This window comes from Pseudorasbora parva, chromosome 8, assembly GCF_024679245.1.
Source record: "Pseudorasbora parva isolate DD20220531a chromosome 8, ASM2467924v1, whole genome shotgun sequence".
NCBI lineage: Eukaryota > Metazoa > Chordata > Actinopteri > Cypriniformes > Gobionidae > Pseudorasbora > Pseudorasbora parva.
In genome coordinates this window covers 39,227,188-39,247,244 of record NC_090179.1, presented here as the reverse complement: position 1 = coordinate 39,247,244, position 20,057 = coordinate 39,227,188, and the positions used below count along the sequence as shown (strand labels likewise).

The 20,057-nt window shown below is 40.1% G+C and overlaps 1 protein-coding gene across 6 annotated transcripts in view; it reads left to right on the top strand.

Annotated features, from left to right (window-relative positions):
• Positions 1–20,057, top strand: part of auts2b (activator of transcription and developmental regulator AUTS2 b) — a 33,728-nt gene that overhangs the window by 11,562 nt on the left and 2,109 nt on the right. The window contains exons 3-16 of one of the 6 annotated variants that reach the window (XM_067451203.1): positions 106–737; positions 843–1,027; positions 1,893–1,933; positions 14,444–14,733; positions 14,831–15,048; positions 15,173–15,217; positions 17,547–17,642; positions 18,036–18,107; positions 18,249–18,278; positions 18,379–18,450; positions 18,542–18,677; positions 19,170–19,250; positions 19,330–19,413; positions 19,493–19,700. In XM_067451203.1, coding sequence (XP_067307304.1) covers positions 14,637–14,733; positions 14,831–15,048; positions 15,173–15,217; positions 17,547–17,642; positions 18,036–18,107; positions 18,249–18,278; positions 18,379–18,450; positions 18,542–18,677; positions 19,170–19,250; positions 19,330–19,413; positions 19,493–19,700 — 1,139 coding nt within the window. In that variant the 5' untranslated portion in view covers positions 106–737; positions 843–1,027; positions 1,893–1,933; positions 14,444–14,636. Of the gene's footprint in view, positions 1–105; positions 740–842; positions 1,028–1,109; positions 1,555–1,892; positions 1,934–8,010; positions 9,506–14,443; positions 14,734–14,830; positions 15,049–15,172; positions 15,218–17,546; positions 17,643–18,035; positions 18,108–18,248; positions 18,279–18,378; positions 18,451–18,541; positions 18,678–19,169; positions 19,251–19,329; positions 19,414–19,492; positions 19,701–20,057 lie in introns of those variants that run through there. The other 5 variants (XM_067451204.1, XM_067451206.1, XM_067451207.1 and 2 more) reach the window with 5 other exon arrangements.

Sequence of the window (20,057 nt, the reverse complement as noted above, 5' to 3'; positions counted from 1 at the left end):
GGTCTAGTTATTTGGAGCTCATAAATTATGAAAAGAAAACCCCCTAATCTTCTTCTGTTTGATGATATTTGATGGCCTGCATATGATTTGGAGTCTCTCTTGTAGGTCTGAATACATTTTTCAACTTGAGCCCACACATCTGCCTCCAGACCCACAGATCGAACGCCCTCCGAGGGGAGAAGGAAGGTGTTGCGGCCACTCGCATATTCATCTGCCAATCGGCGTCCCGGTGCGTGCAGTCAGAAGAAGGAAGCTGAAACTGTTTTGCTCAGCGGCGCTGGCACGCCGAAGATCCACGTCCCGCTGAGGAGTCGCAAATCACAGCTACGTCCCAGCAGGAGGACCAACTTCAGCTTGAACAAGGCCTTGTTTTGTTCAGGGCCTGTGAAATGCAATTAGAAACTCCCTCAGGGCCGACAGGGGCAGCGACTGAATGAGACCTCCCCGCGGTCTTGGCAGGCCACAGACTTTGAAGTCTTGTGCTATCTCCCCCAGAGAGCCCATCCCCGGTTCAGAGAGGACACCGCATTAGCAACGGAAGAGTGCAGGGAGCTTTCATCCGCCTCCTCCCACAGGGGTGTTGACGGTTCTAATAAATTATGTGATATATCTGTTGTGATAATACCCCGTCTTGTGATTTATCATGCCGCCATGCCCTTTTCCCGCTGACATTTACAGCCCTCCGTCTGATGAGGACCTCTGCGATTGGTCGATCTCTCTAAGAATTCCACAACACTGTGTGCGTGACATTCACATTTATATGACGTGTTTATAATAAGCTGTGACGGGTACAAATGCAACCACTGCATTAAATCATATTATCTTTCTCTCACCATGCACAGAAGCGGGGTGGCATACCAGCACAGCAGCTTTAATTGGAGCCGACGGCGTCACCCAATGAGAGTGAAGTCTCATTTCGGTGCGAGGTGGAACCGTCTCATCAGCATTCTTGACCTGTCGCCTGTCCCCTCTGGTTATTCTGGGCCTGTAATTAAGAGGATGGCCATAATCACTAGACTGTCTATAGGTACGTACGTGTTGAGCAGAGAGGAGGAGAGTGTTGTAATTGTTCTGCGGAGGGGAGGTGTGTGGGAGGCGGTGGGAGTGTCCGCTGAGGGAGGGATCACAGGAATGCACGGTTCTCTACTGAGGGAGCATTCTTGAGCCGGACATGCTCTGGAAAGGATCTCCTGCACGATCACGAACCTGCTCCTGGTGGATTTGCGCTTAATCTGTTGGTGCTGAAGGAGCTCAAAGCCTTGTGTTTACCCTGTTTGGAGGATTTTACAGGATACAGATTCAGTCTCTGGAAAGGATTGGTTCAACATCATACGTGTGCTGATATTCAAAGGGTAGAAGCGAACACTTTGTCAGAGCTCCTAGATTTCGGAGGGACCTATCTGTCGCATATATAGCAACTTTTTAACACTTTTACTGTACTCTGAAAAGCAGTGGATATTTGAGAAAGAAACCTTTTTGCCAGTATTTTGGATTATACTGAGAAGGAGCAGAGAGTTTCATCCTCCTTGTCTCGTCTTTCCATTGCCATTTTGGGTAAGTGCTTCTGAAAAATCGAATCAAACGTTAATGTCTTTAGATTTGGTGGATTTGGATTGGTTATGCTTCTTGCTGTGCATTTAGATATTACAGTGAAGAACATGGATAGCACACTACAGCAATTTGTTTTCATTGGACCAGTCTTTGTTTCCTGTTATAAAGCATGGGGGGAAATATATATTTGTGTGTGTGTGTGTGTGTTTCCTTTGAAAGCATTGCGTCTTTTAAAGCGTGAAGGAGCATGTCATGTTTGCAGTGGTGAAACACTGTCCTCTTGTGGTTAAAATATGTGTTGGCTAATGAATCATTTTTACTGAAACTTATTAATATTGCAGGTTGCTCTGACAAACAGAGACATTCCCTCCTCCAAATGAAGGTAAGTGAACCTCAAATTATTATTATTGGTCACATTTTATAGCATGCACTTTAATAAATATGCCGTAGCTTAGTGTTGTGTTTATTTGCGTCCCTGGATGAGAATACATTAGCAACCATTAAATCTAGCTTTGATAGATGGACTCAATTATCTAATGGTAGTGTCATCACATCAGTTCCTATTCCAAGAAGACAGAATCCTCTAGGAACCTCTAGTGGGCATTTTTATAATTACGTTGACTTCTCAATTATATTAGAATTGTGTTTAGCTATTATTTATTAGCAGTAAATCAGGTGACTTATGTTGTTGAACTAATGTTGTATTCAGTTAGATCACATGCATGGTGCACACATGCTGTTAGAAATATACACAGTGCAATCTTTCTAGATATTAACCTTTTATGTATGTTCATGTTATTGCTTTAGACATTTGACGGTGCAGTTCATGGCATTTTTCCCAGCCTAGGTCTTTTCCGTTCCGCAATATGATGAATTGCGTAACAAAATATATGATAAGACATGTGATACTTGCATTGGGCAGATGGCTTGATGAGAAATCCCCTAGATTGAGTACAAGGATGTAAAACACAATACACTTAGAGCCAATTAGCCTCATCATAACTTAGGAGGTGGGTATGTTCGGGCCAAGTACGTGCTGGTAATCTTCCACTTAATTGGATAGAGGATCAGGCACTCCACAGCCAAACTGGCCAAAAACACTTTAGCCTTGCTGATTTATTTAACAAGACACTCTCAGTCCTTGCGTTTTATTTTTATTGGCACACTTACACATTTAACTCATGAAGCATTCATGAAAACCACGATTGCTTCTCTCTACATCACTCATCACCATTTACTTCATGCAGTTTTTGCTACTTAAGCGCGCTGAAATCAAATCAGAGGCACTTAAGAACTTAACCAGATTACTTTCATAAGGTCACTAGCCATGGTTAATGGAATTTACGTCTTTAAGTTAGAGCGGGTGCTCTGAAGGCTCCCGTCTAGCACATTTGTCAGCAGGGGCCAAGGTCTGGAGTCTCGCTGGACTGATGGGTCATGGCCTTCGGTCACACTGCTGTTATGTTCAGGAGGCAGTGCTCCACATGTGCATACAGATTATTGTGTTTCACCATTGCTTTTTAAATGATGATATTTTCAGACTTTTATTTGCTGCAGTTAGCCCCGTGATTGGCTTGCAAAGGTAACAGAAAGGATGCGAGCACACAGTGCAGCAGTGTTTTGGGAAGCCTATTAAACCTTAAGCCATCTTAATGCAATTGAGTTAAAGGACGCTTGTCTCAATCATAGGGGGATTAGACAGCTTTCAGGGTCTGTTTTATATCTCAGCGTTCTGCCAGATGCTTCTCGGAATTCGGTTTTTAATTAGACATCACATCCTTGAATGACACGCATCATATTTCTAATCAGCTTCCTTTGTGTGTGTGTATTACTGAACGCATCAGTACAGTTCTGATGACATTTATATACGGACACAAAATCTGGATAGTTCAACTTGCTAATTTCAACTTAAATTGGTTAAATGACTTTAAAAAAAATGAATTGAATCTTGTCTAACTTATAAAAAAGATGAAAAATACTTGACTTATTTTGATATGTTTTTACATTGCTTTAGCCTATGTTGTCATAACTTGTTTATCAAACATTTTTTACAGTTGTACGCTGTAAAAAAAAAGTTGCTTCCTTGAAATTAGGCAAGGCAAGTTTATTTGTATAGCACATTTCATACCCAATGGCAATTCAAAGTGCTTTACATAGAAATTAATTAAAACAGTGGTAACAAATGCATGAGAAAAAAGAATACCATATGGACGAATAAAAAAATTAAAACAAGCATAGTTAAAACAGTTGTAAAGATAATAATAATAAAGTAAAAAATTATAATAATAAAAAAATTATAATAATAAAAAATAAGATAAAATAAAATGGTCAGATCCACAATAATGGCCTGATATAAAAATAAAACATTCTTCAGTTTACAGCCTACATACATGTACCATCTTTATTAGAACACCTCTCATTCATTTCTTTCTCAAACACGTTCATAACATCCATTTTAATCACTATTCCCTGATTTTTACTCAGGAACCTGTTTTTACTAAATTACTAAAACATCCAAGTTGACTCCTTAATTCACCTTAAATTACATTAAACTGACTTAAAAATCAGTTGAAAACGGTATATTAAACTTATAAAAAATATATAAAATTCTTAACTTATTTGGATGAGTAAAGCACTGTAAAAACATATGTTTTCATAATTTATTGATAATGTAATTTTTTAGGTCAGTTTTTGAATTTTAACCTTTATCACCTGCTGTTTGGAATAAAGTGTGACAGTGTGAATTTTTTTTTTTTTTTTTTAAGTAATGTCTTTATTTACATTTTTTAAGACAACACGCGCACAATGACACCAAACCAGTTGTTTTTTAATTTTAATTTATCAAATATTAAACTATTTGAAAATGGTACTTAAGTATAAGTCATGAAATTAATGACATTTCCGATCTTAAAACTGTTATCCTGCTGTCATATTTAACTTTTCCTCACTCAAAAATTACACTACTTAAAAGTTTTATTTGAAAAAGGAGTCATGTTAAATTGATCAGAAGTGACAGTAAAGACATTTGTCATGTTGCAAAAGATTTCTATTTAAAAAAAAATGCTGTTCTTTTGAACCTTTTTATTCAAATCATTTTTTGGCATCACAAGAAAAATAAAATATATTAAAATAGAAGACTATATTTTATAATATTCATATATTCATCCTTGATGAGACTTCTTTAAAAAACATGAATCTTGCCATGATAATGTATATTCCTAATATTCTATATTTTAAAAGCTTTTTTTCTCACTGAAGAATCTCCCGTATAAGCACTGGACTATGTTTGTCTTCCCTGTTGTTGGTTGTGTGTTGTTAATGCTAATATGAGAAGGAGCTGTGTAATCTATTCGCCCGACACTCGGCTGTCAAAAGTTGACAGCTTCCCTCAACACTCACAGCCGTAACATGTTTCTTCCAGGAATAACTGAACCACTATTCACAGAGCTGTCTTTGCTTCAGTTTTGGCCAAGGTGCGGCGACTGGCCTGGATAGAGTGTTTGTTACGTTCCTGCAATGCTTGTTAAGGCTGTGTTAAGATTATATGCTATAAAGGGCCCAGAATGCATTTCACAGGCATGATCACTGTAGCCACCTTCAAAGTAGGAGCGAAACTATTCAAGGCCATAGTATAATCTGTTCATCCCCTGTCCGTTGCAGACATGGGTATACATGTTAGTACAACGAAGCCTGTGAGATAGGCAGTCAGAACAGAGTTGGCATTGTTCGCAGGGTAACCCGAGCCGGGTCGGGCCCGAGTGTTGAGGATAGTGTATAGCTGAAATCGGCGCTGCTGAGAGATCAGCCAGACAGCTGACTGTTTGGAGCTTTCAACACAACTCAAATAAACACTTTGACTATCCAACTTTAGCGCTCACTTTGCCCTCGGCTCTCACACACGTTACCGCCGTGACTGACCACTGCGATAAGACTCACAACGAGCCCTTTATCATCAGTGAAGCCGCTTTAAGAGTCTGTTATATAGCTGAGTCTCTAGCGTCCTCCACGCCACTGATTGTTTTACTGGCGCTCCAGGGGCTCGGTTTCTCGGAAGCGGGAGGTACAACACATCCCACAGGCTTCGGGAGACATTATGTGCACGGCCGGCCTACATCCCCATCACTAATCCCCGACTGAACGAAACCTGAGCGCTGAATAATGAAGCGGCTCTATGCTGGGCACTGCTGCCTATTGTATTGACTGTGGGAGAATGCAGTCATTTTGCTCACAGCAATTTATACGTCCTTAGCTTGTGTCCTGAACTGGCCTTTCACATCCTCCTTTGTGGAGGGATTACTGTATGATAACAAAAGATGACTTACTCAAATACAGCTTGATTCTTTGTCATATGCTGTTTGTGACTGATGAAATGGGTTTTGGAGGAGAAATTGCACTTTTTAATAAAAGCTATTGAGGTTTAAAGCTTTAAAACTGAGTGAAATACACAGAGGGGGTGGGTGTATTTACTGAAAAGACAATAGGATTATTTGATCAAATTCCAGTTATCCTAAAAAAACTCTTTTGTAGGTCATGTTCCATCTAATAGTATGTTTACACGACAACGATATACTAAAAACGATCTCCATTTACATGGATCTGCATGCCAGGGCTGTCTTGTGCATGCCAGACCTGTAGATGTCGCTTTGTCAAGAAACACGTAATATGCATGCATGAACATGAAATACGCATGCGCATGACATCACCTTTTTCACAGATTCATGTTTTTGTTGTTTACGTAGAGACATTAAAAGCATAGTTTTCAAAACCTTACACTTTAAAACCTTACACTTTAAAACCCGTTTTCAGGCCCCTAAACTGGCGTTTTTGTGTAAATGAATGGCTAAGGTACATAAAAAAAAGTTTTCCGTTTTCAGACACTGTTCAGTTGAACAGTGTGACGTGTGAGCCGACCTTAAGGATGTATTTCCACAACAATGACATGCTTAAAACGGAGAAGTTTTTCCGGAGTTTTCCGCGTACAGATGAGACGATCACCATTCACACGGATCCTCGAAAACAAAACAAAAAACGCTGTGTTCTGCTGCCAGGCCATTAGGTGGAGACTGAACGTGTACATTTTTGTTGTTTACCTTTTTCAAAAACGTGCACTTCGAAACCTATTTTCAAAAGTTTGCATTTGCGTGTGCCCAAAACACCATTGTCGACTGTCATGTAAATGAACGGCTAAAGGCATAAGTGTTACAGTTTTAGTTGAAAACGGTGTCGTGTAAACACCACATACTTGTGGTTTTAGTTGTTCCTGTATTTTTCCATAAATTTAGAAAGGAAAAAAATTACAAAATCTTTGGTGAATTGTGATTTGGGTTCTTAAAATCGTTCATATGCACATTTCATACACAAATTTGTGCATGCTTAGTGAATGAGACCCAAAGGAATCGAACCCATGACCTTGGCGTTGCTAGCGCCATGCTCTACTAGTTGAGCTACAGCAGTGTTTCTCAAACTTTTTCTGCCATTCCCCACTTTGGAGGTAGGGAAGGGCTCCGAGCCCCACCTGTCCCCAATCACCCCAACAAAATGGTAAGTATCTAGGCTTTTAAGTTTGCCTGTTAACATTTATTTTATTAACATCACATTTAAACCTTTCATGCGTACAGTCAAAATATTTTAGCTGACTAAAAGTGTCAGCTGACTAGAGTGTGAGTTTTATTTTAAGGCAACGTTATTTTAGAACGTTTCACCTTAATGTTTCTATGGCAATGCGTCATGTTTATCACGTGACTCACCACAACCAAAAAAGCGCTGTATGACAGATGTATCGCTTTTATTACGTTATTGAACCGTTTGAACAAATGCACTGCAGTTCAGAGTCCTGTCAATTGGATTTACAGCACATATATTCATCAGCTTCTCCTGGAATAAGTGACCGGTGAACTGGGAGAAGAATCGAGCAAACTTTATAGTACTTACACTATGTGTATCTGATATGAATAAAACATGTCAGCCAATTATATTTGAATGGATTGTTATTGCTGCTTCCATAGACACCAGTGTGTATTCTACAAACTCTAACATTAAATGTATTGTTTTATTTGTACTTGTGCATTTAAATGTTACCTATTAAATTAAACCTAAAATAAACAGTAAGTGGTTGAAAACTGCATGATGTATGTCAAGAGCTGAGCGCGTCCGCATTTGGCTCAGTGCCAGCCGAAGCGCGTCCCAACGTTTAATTCTGGCAGTGATGTCATGTCACTGAACATTCTAAATCCCATATGTAGGTCCGTACTCTCAGGGGCATAGACATAAAAATCCCATGTGGGACTGCTCAAAAGGTTAATAGAGATGGGCACAAAAAATTAACACATTTCCTCCTTTGTCGCGCCCCACTGGTCATGTCTCTATTCCCCACCAGTGGGGCGCGCCCCACACTTTGAGAAACGCTGAGCTACAGGAAGGCTGTAGCTCAACTAGATCTAATTGATCTTTTGACTAATTTAAACATGATCCAAGGGTCTATTAAAGGTGCACTATGCAACTTTCTGTCCACTGGAGGGCGCCTATTCAAAACAAAGGCGTAGTTTGATGACGCCAAGTGTGAGCGCAGTATCATGGGAAATGTAGTCTTCACCTCACAGCCGGTGGAAAATAGGACTCGGAAATCATGTTCATGCATGCGGTTATTAACGTTACTGTAGTGTGAAGCAGAGCAGGACCGTGTGTTGTGGAGCTGAGCACGGCCGCTGGAGTGATTGTTATACAAACACACGGCTCGCGAGTACCGGGACTTTTATTATGACGGGACGGGACACAGTCGCCGGGCGTGCGCACTTCTGCTTTTTCCGGTTATGATTATAAAGTAAAGCAGCTCTGTTTATTATATTAGATACATTTAAGTGTGCTCTGTGCGTTCGCTCGGCGCTGCTGTGATATGTTCACACTGCTAAGAGAAAAGCGGAATAAATTCTGCAGAATAAAACTGAGGGTAGCGCAGATATGATGCGATTGACGGGCGACTCCCTCAAATGCTATGCTTAAACGTCCCGGGATCAATTCTTAGTTAAAATAGCAGTTTTCTCACAATTTACAAATAGTTGGAAACATTTGGGATATTGTAGGTACTCAACTGAACAAAATATATAACACTGGCCTAGTGGTTTTTGGATACTTTACTGCAAAAATACTACATAGTGCACCTTTAAGGACTCTCTGTGCTTATTATTTAGCTTTACTTGATTAGTCTGTAGCCAGTCCAGCTCTTGAAGCTGTGCCATGTGGCTTGTACCACACATTATGGACTAGATGGAGACTGTCTGTTCTCCCCTCTGGAGACTTATGGACTCCGCCAGCATTTCTCCCGTTCATCACGATTGACATGCTGGTCTGGCGCTTTACACCTTTAAAAATAAAGGTCCCTTATTGGAATGGAAGGTTCTTCATGAAACCATTTCTTTATAGTGGAAAAGATCTCCTCTGAAACTCTTAATGCACGTTTGAGATTAGTTTCAGAAACTATAAATTGGTGTAGTAGCGTTAATTTCTTGCCTTCTTTGGTAGGCTATAAAGTAAAGTAAAAATATTGTTACAAAGCCTGTGTAAAATCCCAATTTCATAGCCACGATCTGCACGCATTACTGTTTTGATTCATGTAAATCACAGTGAACGTAAAAATCCTCTGCGTACCACCCAGTTGGATAACTGCTTTGATGTATTAACTGGAAAAGAGCGAGTGAGAGAGAGCCGCGCCATGAAGGAAGTGTTCGCTTAGTCTGTGTGATACCCAACACCACAGACTGTGATCCTGCAGACAGACTGGCAATTTGAGAATACAGAGAGATACTGTTCCCCTGTGTCTCATTCAAGAGCTGTTGAACGCCCGCTGAACACTGCACCAGAGAGAGCTCTCTAAACCTGCCAGATCACAGCCTGGAAACGGCAATTTTCAAACGGATTCATGCACAACTCCGACTTATTAGAGGGTTGAAACACAGAGGTAGGAGCTTTTTAAACTGTTTTTAGTTGATGACGAATCCTAGACATATCAGAATTGAGTGTTTGTTTTAGCTGATTTCCACACAGGTTGTGTTCTTCTCTGAGATTGTCGGTGATCCCACAAATGTGGCTAAGTGTCAGAGAAAGGTGCAGCCCAACAGATGCACCTTAGCTGAGTTGGCTTCCTTCACAGTGAGCTAAAAACCACGTGGGAACCTGTCAGCACCTAAGAACAACTGTTTCTCAGTTTGAGTCATTTGCCAACTGTGCCCTAGCAATAACGTACGTGGCCCTTGATGCCACCGAATGATTTATGAGATGTCTGCCTCCATCTGTGAGCACAAACCGCAAGGGAACGGCTACAGTAAACACGTCTATGATTCGAAGATTATGTGTAGTTTTTAGGAGGGCTTACCTGCGCTTCGCCTGAGCTGCGCTCGTCTACTTTTGTATGCACACAAAGCTCCCTCCAACTGCTCCTTCACGAGATTAAGAGCTTTCCCCTGGCACCCTGTCAAGGACAAAATTTAAAGAACACGAGTGTTTAACCTCCAACTAATCTTGTCTTTGTGAGAATGAAGGGATTAGACCATTCGTTTCTGCATGCCTGGAAGGGTTAGGCCAGTAATGGGCTTGATGAATGACAAAAATGGCTTGGAGAAGGGAGCTGCCAACTGACACAGGAAGACAAATTCGCTGGTGGCCTGACAGCTCCAAAAAGAGGCTTAGCTTAATTCCTGACCTGCATCAAAATAGAGCATTACTGTGCCATGACACTAATTGAAAACAAGCAGTTTAAGTGAAATGAGTCTTATATAGACAGGCCAAATATTTTCATTTATTTTTACTGCTTGTTATTGCTTCGTTTGATGGGAGGCAGGGTACATCAGCACACGCTGTTCTTTGATTAAACTGGATGCAAATTAGATTTAAACACCAGCGCCATTATGATCCAAGGGTCGATTAAGGACTCTCTGTGCTTATTATTTAGCTTTACTTGATTAGTCTGTAGCCAGTCCAGCTCTTGAAGCTGTGCCATGTGGCTTGTACCACACATTATGGACTAGATGGAGACTGTCTGTTCTCCCCTCTGGAGACTTATGGACTCCGCCAGCATTTCTCCCGTTCATCACGATTGACATGCTGGTCTGGAGCTCTACGCTTTTAAAAATAAAGGTTTCTTATTGGAATGAAAGGTTCTTCATGAAACCATTAACATCCAAAGAACCTTTCAATTGTTCAAAAGGTTCTTTATAGTGGAAATCAGTTATTTTTAAAAGGGTTAGTTCACTCAAAAATGAAAAATTTATATTTAAATTTCTCACCCTCATGTCATTCTAAACATGCAAGACTTTCGTTCATCTTTGGAACACAAATGACAGATTTGTGTCCCCCCATAGCCTAGAAATCTAGACGCACCCTAGCGGAAGCAAATATAATCTGCCGCGAGTGTCGTCTAGCAACTCTCAATACACTTCTGAGCTGTAAAAGCCAAACTCCGGTCGGGCCAATCACATCGTGTGTAGAGTCAGGGGGCGGGGCTTAACATAATGACGGCCGAGTTGCGCTTGCGTGTTTCTAGTAAACACAGAAACTGGCGAACGGCGGTCTTTCGAATCAGCTTTGGCAGCGACTCTGGAAGACTTGGAGTTAAGCTTTTCTCTGAGAAAAGAACAAAGAACGGCACTGAAGTCATTCTTAAGAAGGGAAGATGTGTTCTGAGTTTAGCCGACCGGATACGGCGAAAGTTTAATCTGTCAACTAGCTCCGCTTCACCTTCGTTGCTCTGGTTGGTTGTAGCGCTATCCTATTAGGGAGTTTGAGTACGCAGAGGGAGTTTGAAAGACAACCGTTTATCCCGCCCCTCGGATTGAGCCCTGTCAATGGTGAGTTTCCAGACCAAACATCTTGATGTGGGTCTGGCTTGTCAGGCTAGTCCCCCCATTGACGGCTACGCAATTTCCACTTTGACGCTTGGAAAAGTTCTTTAAGAGATCGTAAAGCTAATCCATATGAATTGAGCAGTTTAGTCAAAATTTTCTAAAAGAGACTCAATCCCTTTATGATGGACAGATTTAATTTAGACTTTTTTCACATATATATGTTGCTTAGCGAACCTAAACATAAGCTCAACTGAACCCGCTAGACACATGAGAACAAACCTCATTGGTTCTCAAAGAAACTCAAGCGTTCTACATAACACGAGAATGTTACCAAAAATATGTAACAAAACATTTTAGCCCAAAATTTGGGCTGTCAGTGAAAGTTTTATAAACGTCCAACCATAGCCCAAGAACAGACATCTAGAAAACCTAGAAATGAAACCAAACGCCTTTTAATTATTGTTGGCTATGCTTACATGTTGGAACATCATACATTACGCAAGTCATTGTGGCAGACACGACATGCAACCAAATTAGAGGTTATTTTGGCTAGAAGCAGGTTACTCATAGCCAGACTATATCGGGTCTATAGTTAACTGAGGCGATGAAATGACTTAAATCTTTATATGTGAATAAAAGTGTAAATTAAGTCTGTTCATCATATAAAGCGATCAGTCCTCTTCAGAAAATTGGAACTATACCACTCAAATCATATGGATTTGTTTTACGATCTCTATATGAACTTTTGGAAGCATCAAACTTGTAACATAGCTGTCAATGGAGGGACAAATATCTCCGATTTCATTTGTGTTCAGAAGATGAACAAATGTCTTATGTGTTTGGAATGACATGAGTGAGTAAATAATGACAGAATTAAGAACTTTTAACCGGAAGGTTCTTTGTGGAACCCACAATGGTTCCTTTTATTGCATCAATACAAAAACTCCCTTCTGTATTTTTATTTTTTAGCGTATGAAGTATTGCATTCTGGAAGCACCTTTAAACACCTTATATTTTCAGGTTCCAAATGGTTCATGTTTAGTTTGTTTCTCCACGCACAAATACTGTTCCCAACGTTTGAATGACCCCTGTGGCTGTGTCACCCTATTCAATACAAACAGCTCATCACAAGGGATTTGGGGCTCGGCTCAGGCGAATAAGTTGCTCCTTGTGTTTCCCTCCTCTGTGTACCCCTGGTGTTCGCGAAAGGAGGTCTACCCCTTGGAGAAGCTAACAATCCATTATGGGGCTCTCAATAGACCTTTCTCTATAGATACAGCAGCACTGGAGAAAAGGGCTAAATTGACAGCTCCACACAAAAGAGATTTACTGCTTTGCTTTATGTGCATGAGTGCTGTTCAAAAGGAGGTAATTGCAGGTTGTATAGATGGGCGAATCCCTAAGGATTTCACCCCTTCATCACATTTGCATTCACTTTTAGCGACCCCCACCCCCAGGAGGGAGCAGTAAATGTCACTGTGAAACCAGCGCTATAGCAGCGCGTGAACACACTAATACTGTAAAAATAGAGATATCCTTTTCTCCTTATTTAGATTTCATTTTTATTTTTACAAGCTTTGCTTTCCTCATTTTAAACCGCTAATCTTCAGAAATCATTCTAATGGTCAAGAAACATTTCTTATTAATATGTTGAGCTGCTTAATGTTTTTGTGGAAACCATGATACTCCTTGATTTTTATAATTATTTTGTATTATTAGAAAGTTCAAAAGATCCGCTTTTATTTAAAATAGAAATCTTTCGTAACATCATTAATGTCTTTCCTGTTACTTTTGATCAATTCAAAATTTATTTCTTTAAAAAAAAAAATCTTACTGGCTTGAATGGTTTTAAATGTAATTATTTTTTTGGTTAGTATTATTACTTCAAATGTTTGTACATTATACACGCGATCAGTACTGCCCCTGCCCCCGTGGAGATCTGTGCACGCTACTGATAAAACACTTTTACCAAGGACAAAATAAATTTACATTTAAGAAAACCTATTAACAAGACGCAAAACACTTTTACCAGTCCCAAAACTAATTTACAATGACTAACGGAAAGGGAACCTACCACACACAGGAAGTGACATGGTGAATGGAATACTGACTGCTGATTGGACAAGACATATCCTGAGGATGTGCATTAATGCCAGTGTGAATTGTAACAGATTTTTCTTCCATAATGTTTCGTGAAAAGGTATATTCAAACAGATGATAAATTTAAAAAAAAGTAATAGCCCAGATAGCAACATAGGGTCGGCCCAGATCCGGCCCACATCTGCTACATGTGGATCTGGGCCGACTCCATGTTGCTGTCTGGAAGGGCACAAAAGTCAGGTTCCAGAAGTTAAAATCCTTCATTTTTAATAGTAACTTTAAAGACAGTCCTACCATGATCTCAGTTATTGTATAGTAAATGCTTTAGTTGAACCCATTAGTTATTTATTTTTGTCAAACTAACTATTTGAATTTGTACACGACTTAAAGTAGTGTACATAGTTCACTTTAAAATGAAAATTGTCATCCTTTACTCACCCTCAAGTTGTTTCAAACCTGTATGAATTTCTTTCTTCAGCTGAACACAAGAGATTTTTTGGAGAATGTCAGTAACCAAACAGTTAACTGGAGCCATTGACTTCCATAGTATTTATTTTTTTCCTATTATGGAAGTCAATGGCTCCAGTTAACTGTTTGGTTACTGACATTCTTCAAAATATCTCGTGTTCAGCTGAAGAAAGAAATTCATACAGGTTTGAAACAACTTGAGGGTGAGTAAAGGAAGACATTTTAAAGTGAACTATCCCTTTAAACTGAAGGAGGTACACAAGTCATTTGTAGGGACTAAAATATCAAGGTGTCTTTGTGGACTCTAGACTTAAGCGTTTAAACTATAATGTTTGTCTGGGAAAAACAATGTAAAAAGCCAGTTTTACTTGTATTGTATTATTTGATGTAATCACTATACTAGTATGACGGATTCTCCTATTATAATTTGCTCTTCCTTCTTGGCTGGCCTGGTATCCAGTGTTGACTCTATATTTTATGACCTGCAGGTCTTGCTGATGTTGCTAATACCACAAATGTGTGACCAGAAAACAGCAGGCAGGATGCCACAAGGAGATATTTAAGAACCTCTAGAAAGCCTGAAGGAAAACCTCTTCCCCCTTTCAAAGCAGTATATACAAACGCTTGAAGCACAAGTTGAAGAAGAGAGTTCTAATCATCCCGTTCTCCAAACACCTCAACATGTTTGCCCCAACGACAGCCCTGCCTCATCCTCCTCCCATCCTAACAGGAAGTGCTCTGCCAGTGTCCAGTGCTCCATCCACAGGTCCCTACACAGGTACAGCAGCACAAGACAGACCGCAACCTCAAAATGTAACTTAAATCATTCTGGCATATTCACCGCCTGTGCTCTGTGTCTGTCGCGCGACTTCTAGATCACGACCTACTGCGGCAGGAGTTAAACTCTCGGTTCCTGGCCTCCCAGACTGCCGATCGAGGAGGAGGAGCAATGGCTCCACAGGCCTACTTGCGCACAGAGTTCCACCAGCACCAGCACACACACCAACACACACATCAGCACACCTTCACTCCGTTCCCCCATTCAGTCATGCCCAGCCCAGCAGCACCACTGGTGCGTACCCCTGGCAGACAAGTGAGGAGAAATACTACTGATGCATCTCTGATGTTCAAAAGCAATGATTTAAGCTGAAAATCTACCAGTTGCAATGTGTAAAATTAAGTTATCGTAAATATCTTTTTTCCCTCTTTTCTTGCAGTTTGACAAATACCCTGCTAAAGTGGACAACTTTCATAGACAGAGCGTAAGTTAGACCAGATATATTCTGACCACTTAAAGGGTTAGTTCACCCAAAAATGAAAATTCTGTCATAATTACTCGTCCTCATGTCGTTTGACACCCGTAAGACCTCAAATGAAGATATTTTTGTTGAAATCCGATGGCTCAGAAAGGCCTTCATTGACACCAATGTCATTTCCTCTCTCAAGACCCATAAAGGCACTAAAGACGGCGTTACAAAGTTTACAAGAAACCATTATGATGCAGTGTATTGATTCATGATTCGGATCGCCAAAGTCACGTGATTTCAGCAGTTTGGCAGTTCGACACACGATCTGAATCATGAGTTGACACACTGATTCATAATGGTTTCAAAGCTGTGTTTTGAAATCGGCCATCACTATACAAGTCGTTATTTAGATTATGATTTGCACACAAAAACTATTCTCATCGCTTCATAAAATGATTGTAGAGCCGCTGTAGTGAGATGGGCTTTGTAACGCCGTCTTTAGTGCCTTTATGGGTCTTGAGAGAGGAAATGACATTGGTGTCAATGAAGGCCTTTATGGTCTTACGGGTGTTGAACGACATGAGGGTGAGGAATTAATGACAGAATTTTCATTTTTGGGTAAACTAACCCTTTAACTCTTTCCCACTATTGATGGAATTTTCCATAGTTTATGAGACGATACTTCCCTGGTATTGACAGAATTTTCCTGCGTTCCGTGTTTTCATATTACGGTAGGGGAAAGTGTACTGAATCTACTGATCAAAACCAAGCGTGCGGCACACATCCTGAGAAGTGAAACCAAAGCGTCTTGATCGCCCTCAGGTGGTGGGTCCCTGACTCCTGTATAGGTCATAAACCCTGCCCTCTCCGTGTAATGTAATGGGACAAACTAAACAATCCAATTACACTTCCAAAAAAAAAGCGTTTGTTTTTTTGGTTTTAGTTATTTGAAGCTTTAAAAATGGGGGTGTGGCTTCATGATTGACAGCTTCTCTGAGCAAAGTATTCACTGAAGCAGCAATGGACTTTTTTAGTGAGATTGAACCTTTAGCTTTAATTTCTACATTTTCAAAACTGTTTATTTCACACCGACATGAGTTGTACTGCAGTAAACTGTACAAGCAGATACTGTGAGACTGTGGGTGGGGTCTTGATATCGCATCTCTACTGCACAGACTCAGTCCCAAATCAGCACAAGATGTCAGCGCCATATTCAGACATTGGCAGCTTCACTTCTAATCCATTTTTTTTATTGTCTATGATCAAAACACATGCAAAAAAGGAGCAGCAACCCTTATGCACCTTGTAGTCTTGACTTACCCAGATTCAAGTGTTTAAAAAAGACCGCATGAAAAAGTTTTTTATTTAACGCTTTCCCCGCCAGTGTTTTTTTTTATGTTGCCAGCCACCCCCAGCTTTTTTGATAATTTTCACAAAATGTTCATGGCCGCCAGAATAATTTGCTGAGTCTCTGCTTTTAAACAAAACAAAAAGTTTTATTATTCATGTATTATTTTTTTTAAATAAATACTTCTGTTTGGGTGAGTTTCATTAAAAAGAGCAAAAAGCGGAGAAAATCATGTCTGTGGCTGAGACCACATCTAGATCGGATTCGGAACGATAATCAAAACATAGATGGGGTAAATCGAGTCCATCAACACCCCAAAAGCGTCAGTCCTATAGCTCGTCCTCATCCATATGATTACATATGATACTGCTTGTTTCTGCGTCTTCTTCTCCTGTGTTTTGATCAGGAGAACCAGTAACTCTTTCAGAACATGTCACATAACAGTGGAAAGCTGGAAATTTCCGACAATGCTGGGAAAAGTTAAAAACTGTCTTTTGACATATTGCATGTTCAGATATTCATATAACAAAATATTTTGGGGGCCATTACATTTTTGTGAAAATTATCAAAAAAAATGTCAGGGAAAGAGTTAATGGCCTGTGATCCGAGTAGAATGTCCGTTTAGTGTTTTATTCTAAAAGTTTAAATAGTTTAGCATAATAATGTGTCTGTGTTGTGGCTGATTAATAAATATAAGTACAATTTCACAAACTCGGGTGACGCAAAGTGCAACTGTGCTACATGTCAGATCACTGTTCATGAGGCCATCAGCTCCAACATTATTACAATGTGATTAAAGATTACAAAAAGGTTTTTTTTTTCTTAACGTACCAGTAAATCATCTACAATCATTTCAGGAATGTGCATTTCTTTAAATAGGCTCCATTTTGATTTGACTTAAAAGCATGTCTGTTTATGGCCTTTAATGTCCTGAATCAGCATGAACAGAGTCTTGTTTCCTGACATTAATGACACTTTTCTGCTGTTTCCCTACAGTTGGTCCCGTCCTATCCGTCAGTAATGACTGGAATACCTCCTATGGTTCCACCTGCTGGACCATTCAGCTCTCTCCAGGGAGCTTTTCAGCCCAAGGTTTGCCTGCCACTCTGTCTCTTAGCTTTTTGTTTTGTTTGAAACACAGCATTCTTAAAAGGCATTGGCGAAGCTGAAAGAAGCCTGTGAATAACTTGATATTTCTTAAGTTAATATGACCTCCCACAAAGGAAGAAAAATAAACGAGAACAGAAGTCTTTTTATGGCTTTCAGATGAGATTCTGCACTTTATTTTCAACCCCTCATTTGCAAAGCCTGTTTTTAAAGGCCAGAAATAAAATGAATGTACAAAATAACAGGATTTCTGTCTAGCCACACTTACATACTTAGAGATAAAGTGTGCTGAGGAAGAGAAGGGAATCTTATGAATTTTTGTTTATAATTTAATTTTTAAAAACGGACACCGTATTCACAAGCTTTTTGTATCTGCAGGCTTCCAACCCACTAGATGTGGTGTCAAGACCAGGATCAGTGCCACACCAACTTTTACAGAAGGACTCACGAGTAAGTTTCAATTTATCATCCTTTGCCAGACTGAAAATCTGAGCCAGACATGTTCAGGTGTCTCATTGAATATTTATTGCTGTTCTGCCTATCGATGAAGAATTATAAGGAGGATAATGTATTGTTTTATATATTTTCCAGCTTCTAGACCCAATGTGTCCTAAACCAAAGGTAAGGTTTGGATATGATTGTTGGACTCTTTATTAACCTTGTAAACCAGAAACAAATTTCTTTACTCATTATTCACATCAGTTTTTTTTATGTACTACAGAAACCTGGGAAGTGGTGTGCAATGCATGTCCACATTGCATGGCAGGTTTACCATCATCAGCAAAAAATTAAGGTAAGTTCAAATCAAATAATTGTTCATTTTCAAGATGTAAAATCTGTCATTTAGTTTTAAATCTAGAACATTTTCCATCCCTTTGTTACAGAAGCAGATGCAAATTGAGCCACATAAATTAGACTTTGGGTTTAAACCTGAGTTTCTGAATCGATCGCCTGGCTCGAGCTTCATGGGATTGCAGCCGCGTGATTTACCCCGCCCCGCCACCATCCTCTCTAATGCAGGTACGAGTTACAGTTTGGAACATGTCCACACAAGTGACTGTAATTTTGTCCAATAGGATGTTCTTGGATCACCATCTTGTTGATCCTGAAACAACATCCCTATCAACCAATTAGATTATAAGGTTTTGTTTAGCACTAGGTCCAATCTTATCGTCCAGTTACTTCCTACTGATTTCAGGGGTTAAGGTTAGGGCAGGGGTGGCTGATCCTGGAGGCCACTGTCCTGCAGAGTTCAGCTCCAGCCCTAATTAAACACACCTGAACCAGCTTATCAGTCTTCATGATTACTAGAAGGATTACTTCAAGGTATTTTGGAAGTATAAAGATAATCCAGAAACATGTCTTACCAGTGGAACTATATTTGATCAAATGGAAGAACATTTTAATGAATGCCCATAGTGAATTACAGAAAACTAATGTTAGTCCTGTTTCAGTCAGATTTTGTTTTACAACTCTGTGCTCATCCAGTGTCATCTACATCTGTCTTGTTAGGTCCTGCACACCCTTCAGTTTCGTCCTATGGCTCCTTACCGCATACCCCAAACAATCTCCACAATCTAGTTCCCCATCACGGTAAGACTAGAGAATTTAATTCACATTAGATCATCATTCCTGGTCAAACATTGGTTTATATTATCTTGTTGTTGTGTAGAGTCTCTTAATAAGCCACTCACCTTTGGAGGCCTAACTACATTGAGTTCATCTGCCTTTGGAGGACTTGGAAACCCATCAATAAGTAAGGACACATCTATGCTTACAATAAATGGTCTGCAAATACTGTCTTTCCCTGATTGATCATGATTACTCTGTTTTAGCACCAAATGCAACACATGGTACTAAAGATGGTAAAACAGCGCCAACTTTAAGTGGACCACTGGAGGCCTGGAACAGACTGCACCAGACACCCTCATCCTTTCCTACGCTCCCTCTGTGTCCAAGGCCTTCTGAACCTGAAAGGGCTCCCTCCGTACCAGACAGAACAGCGATTAAAAAAGACACAATCCACAAGGATGATCAGGAAAGGTAGGTAGCAGCAGAAGGTACCTGCTACTTCAATGACAGTTGCTCAGTTAGCGCATACATCCTTTTAAAAGTTGTATTTGCTTCATGGAGGCTTGGAAAAAAGTTCAGAAATCAGGTACTTCTGAGGAGTTCTGCACTAGCCAAGTTGTCATTGAACAGTTGTGAATGCTAACAAATTGTTTGACAGAAGTTGACTATTGGCAGAAGTACCCAGATTTTGGCGTGTTCACACTGCAGGAACAATTTAGGAACTCCTTTTGTGGGAACTAATTTGGCTCCTACTTTAGAGTACTAGGGTCTAAACCAGCACAATAAGAACTACCAGTGACAAGTGTACGCTGATTGGCCGAATGCATG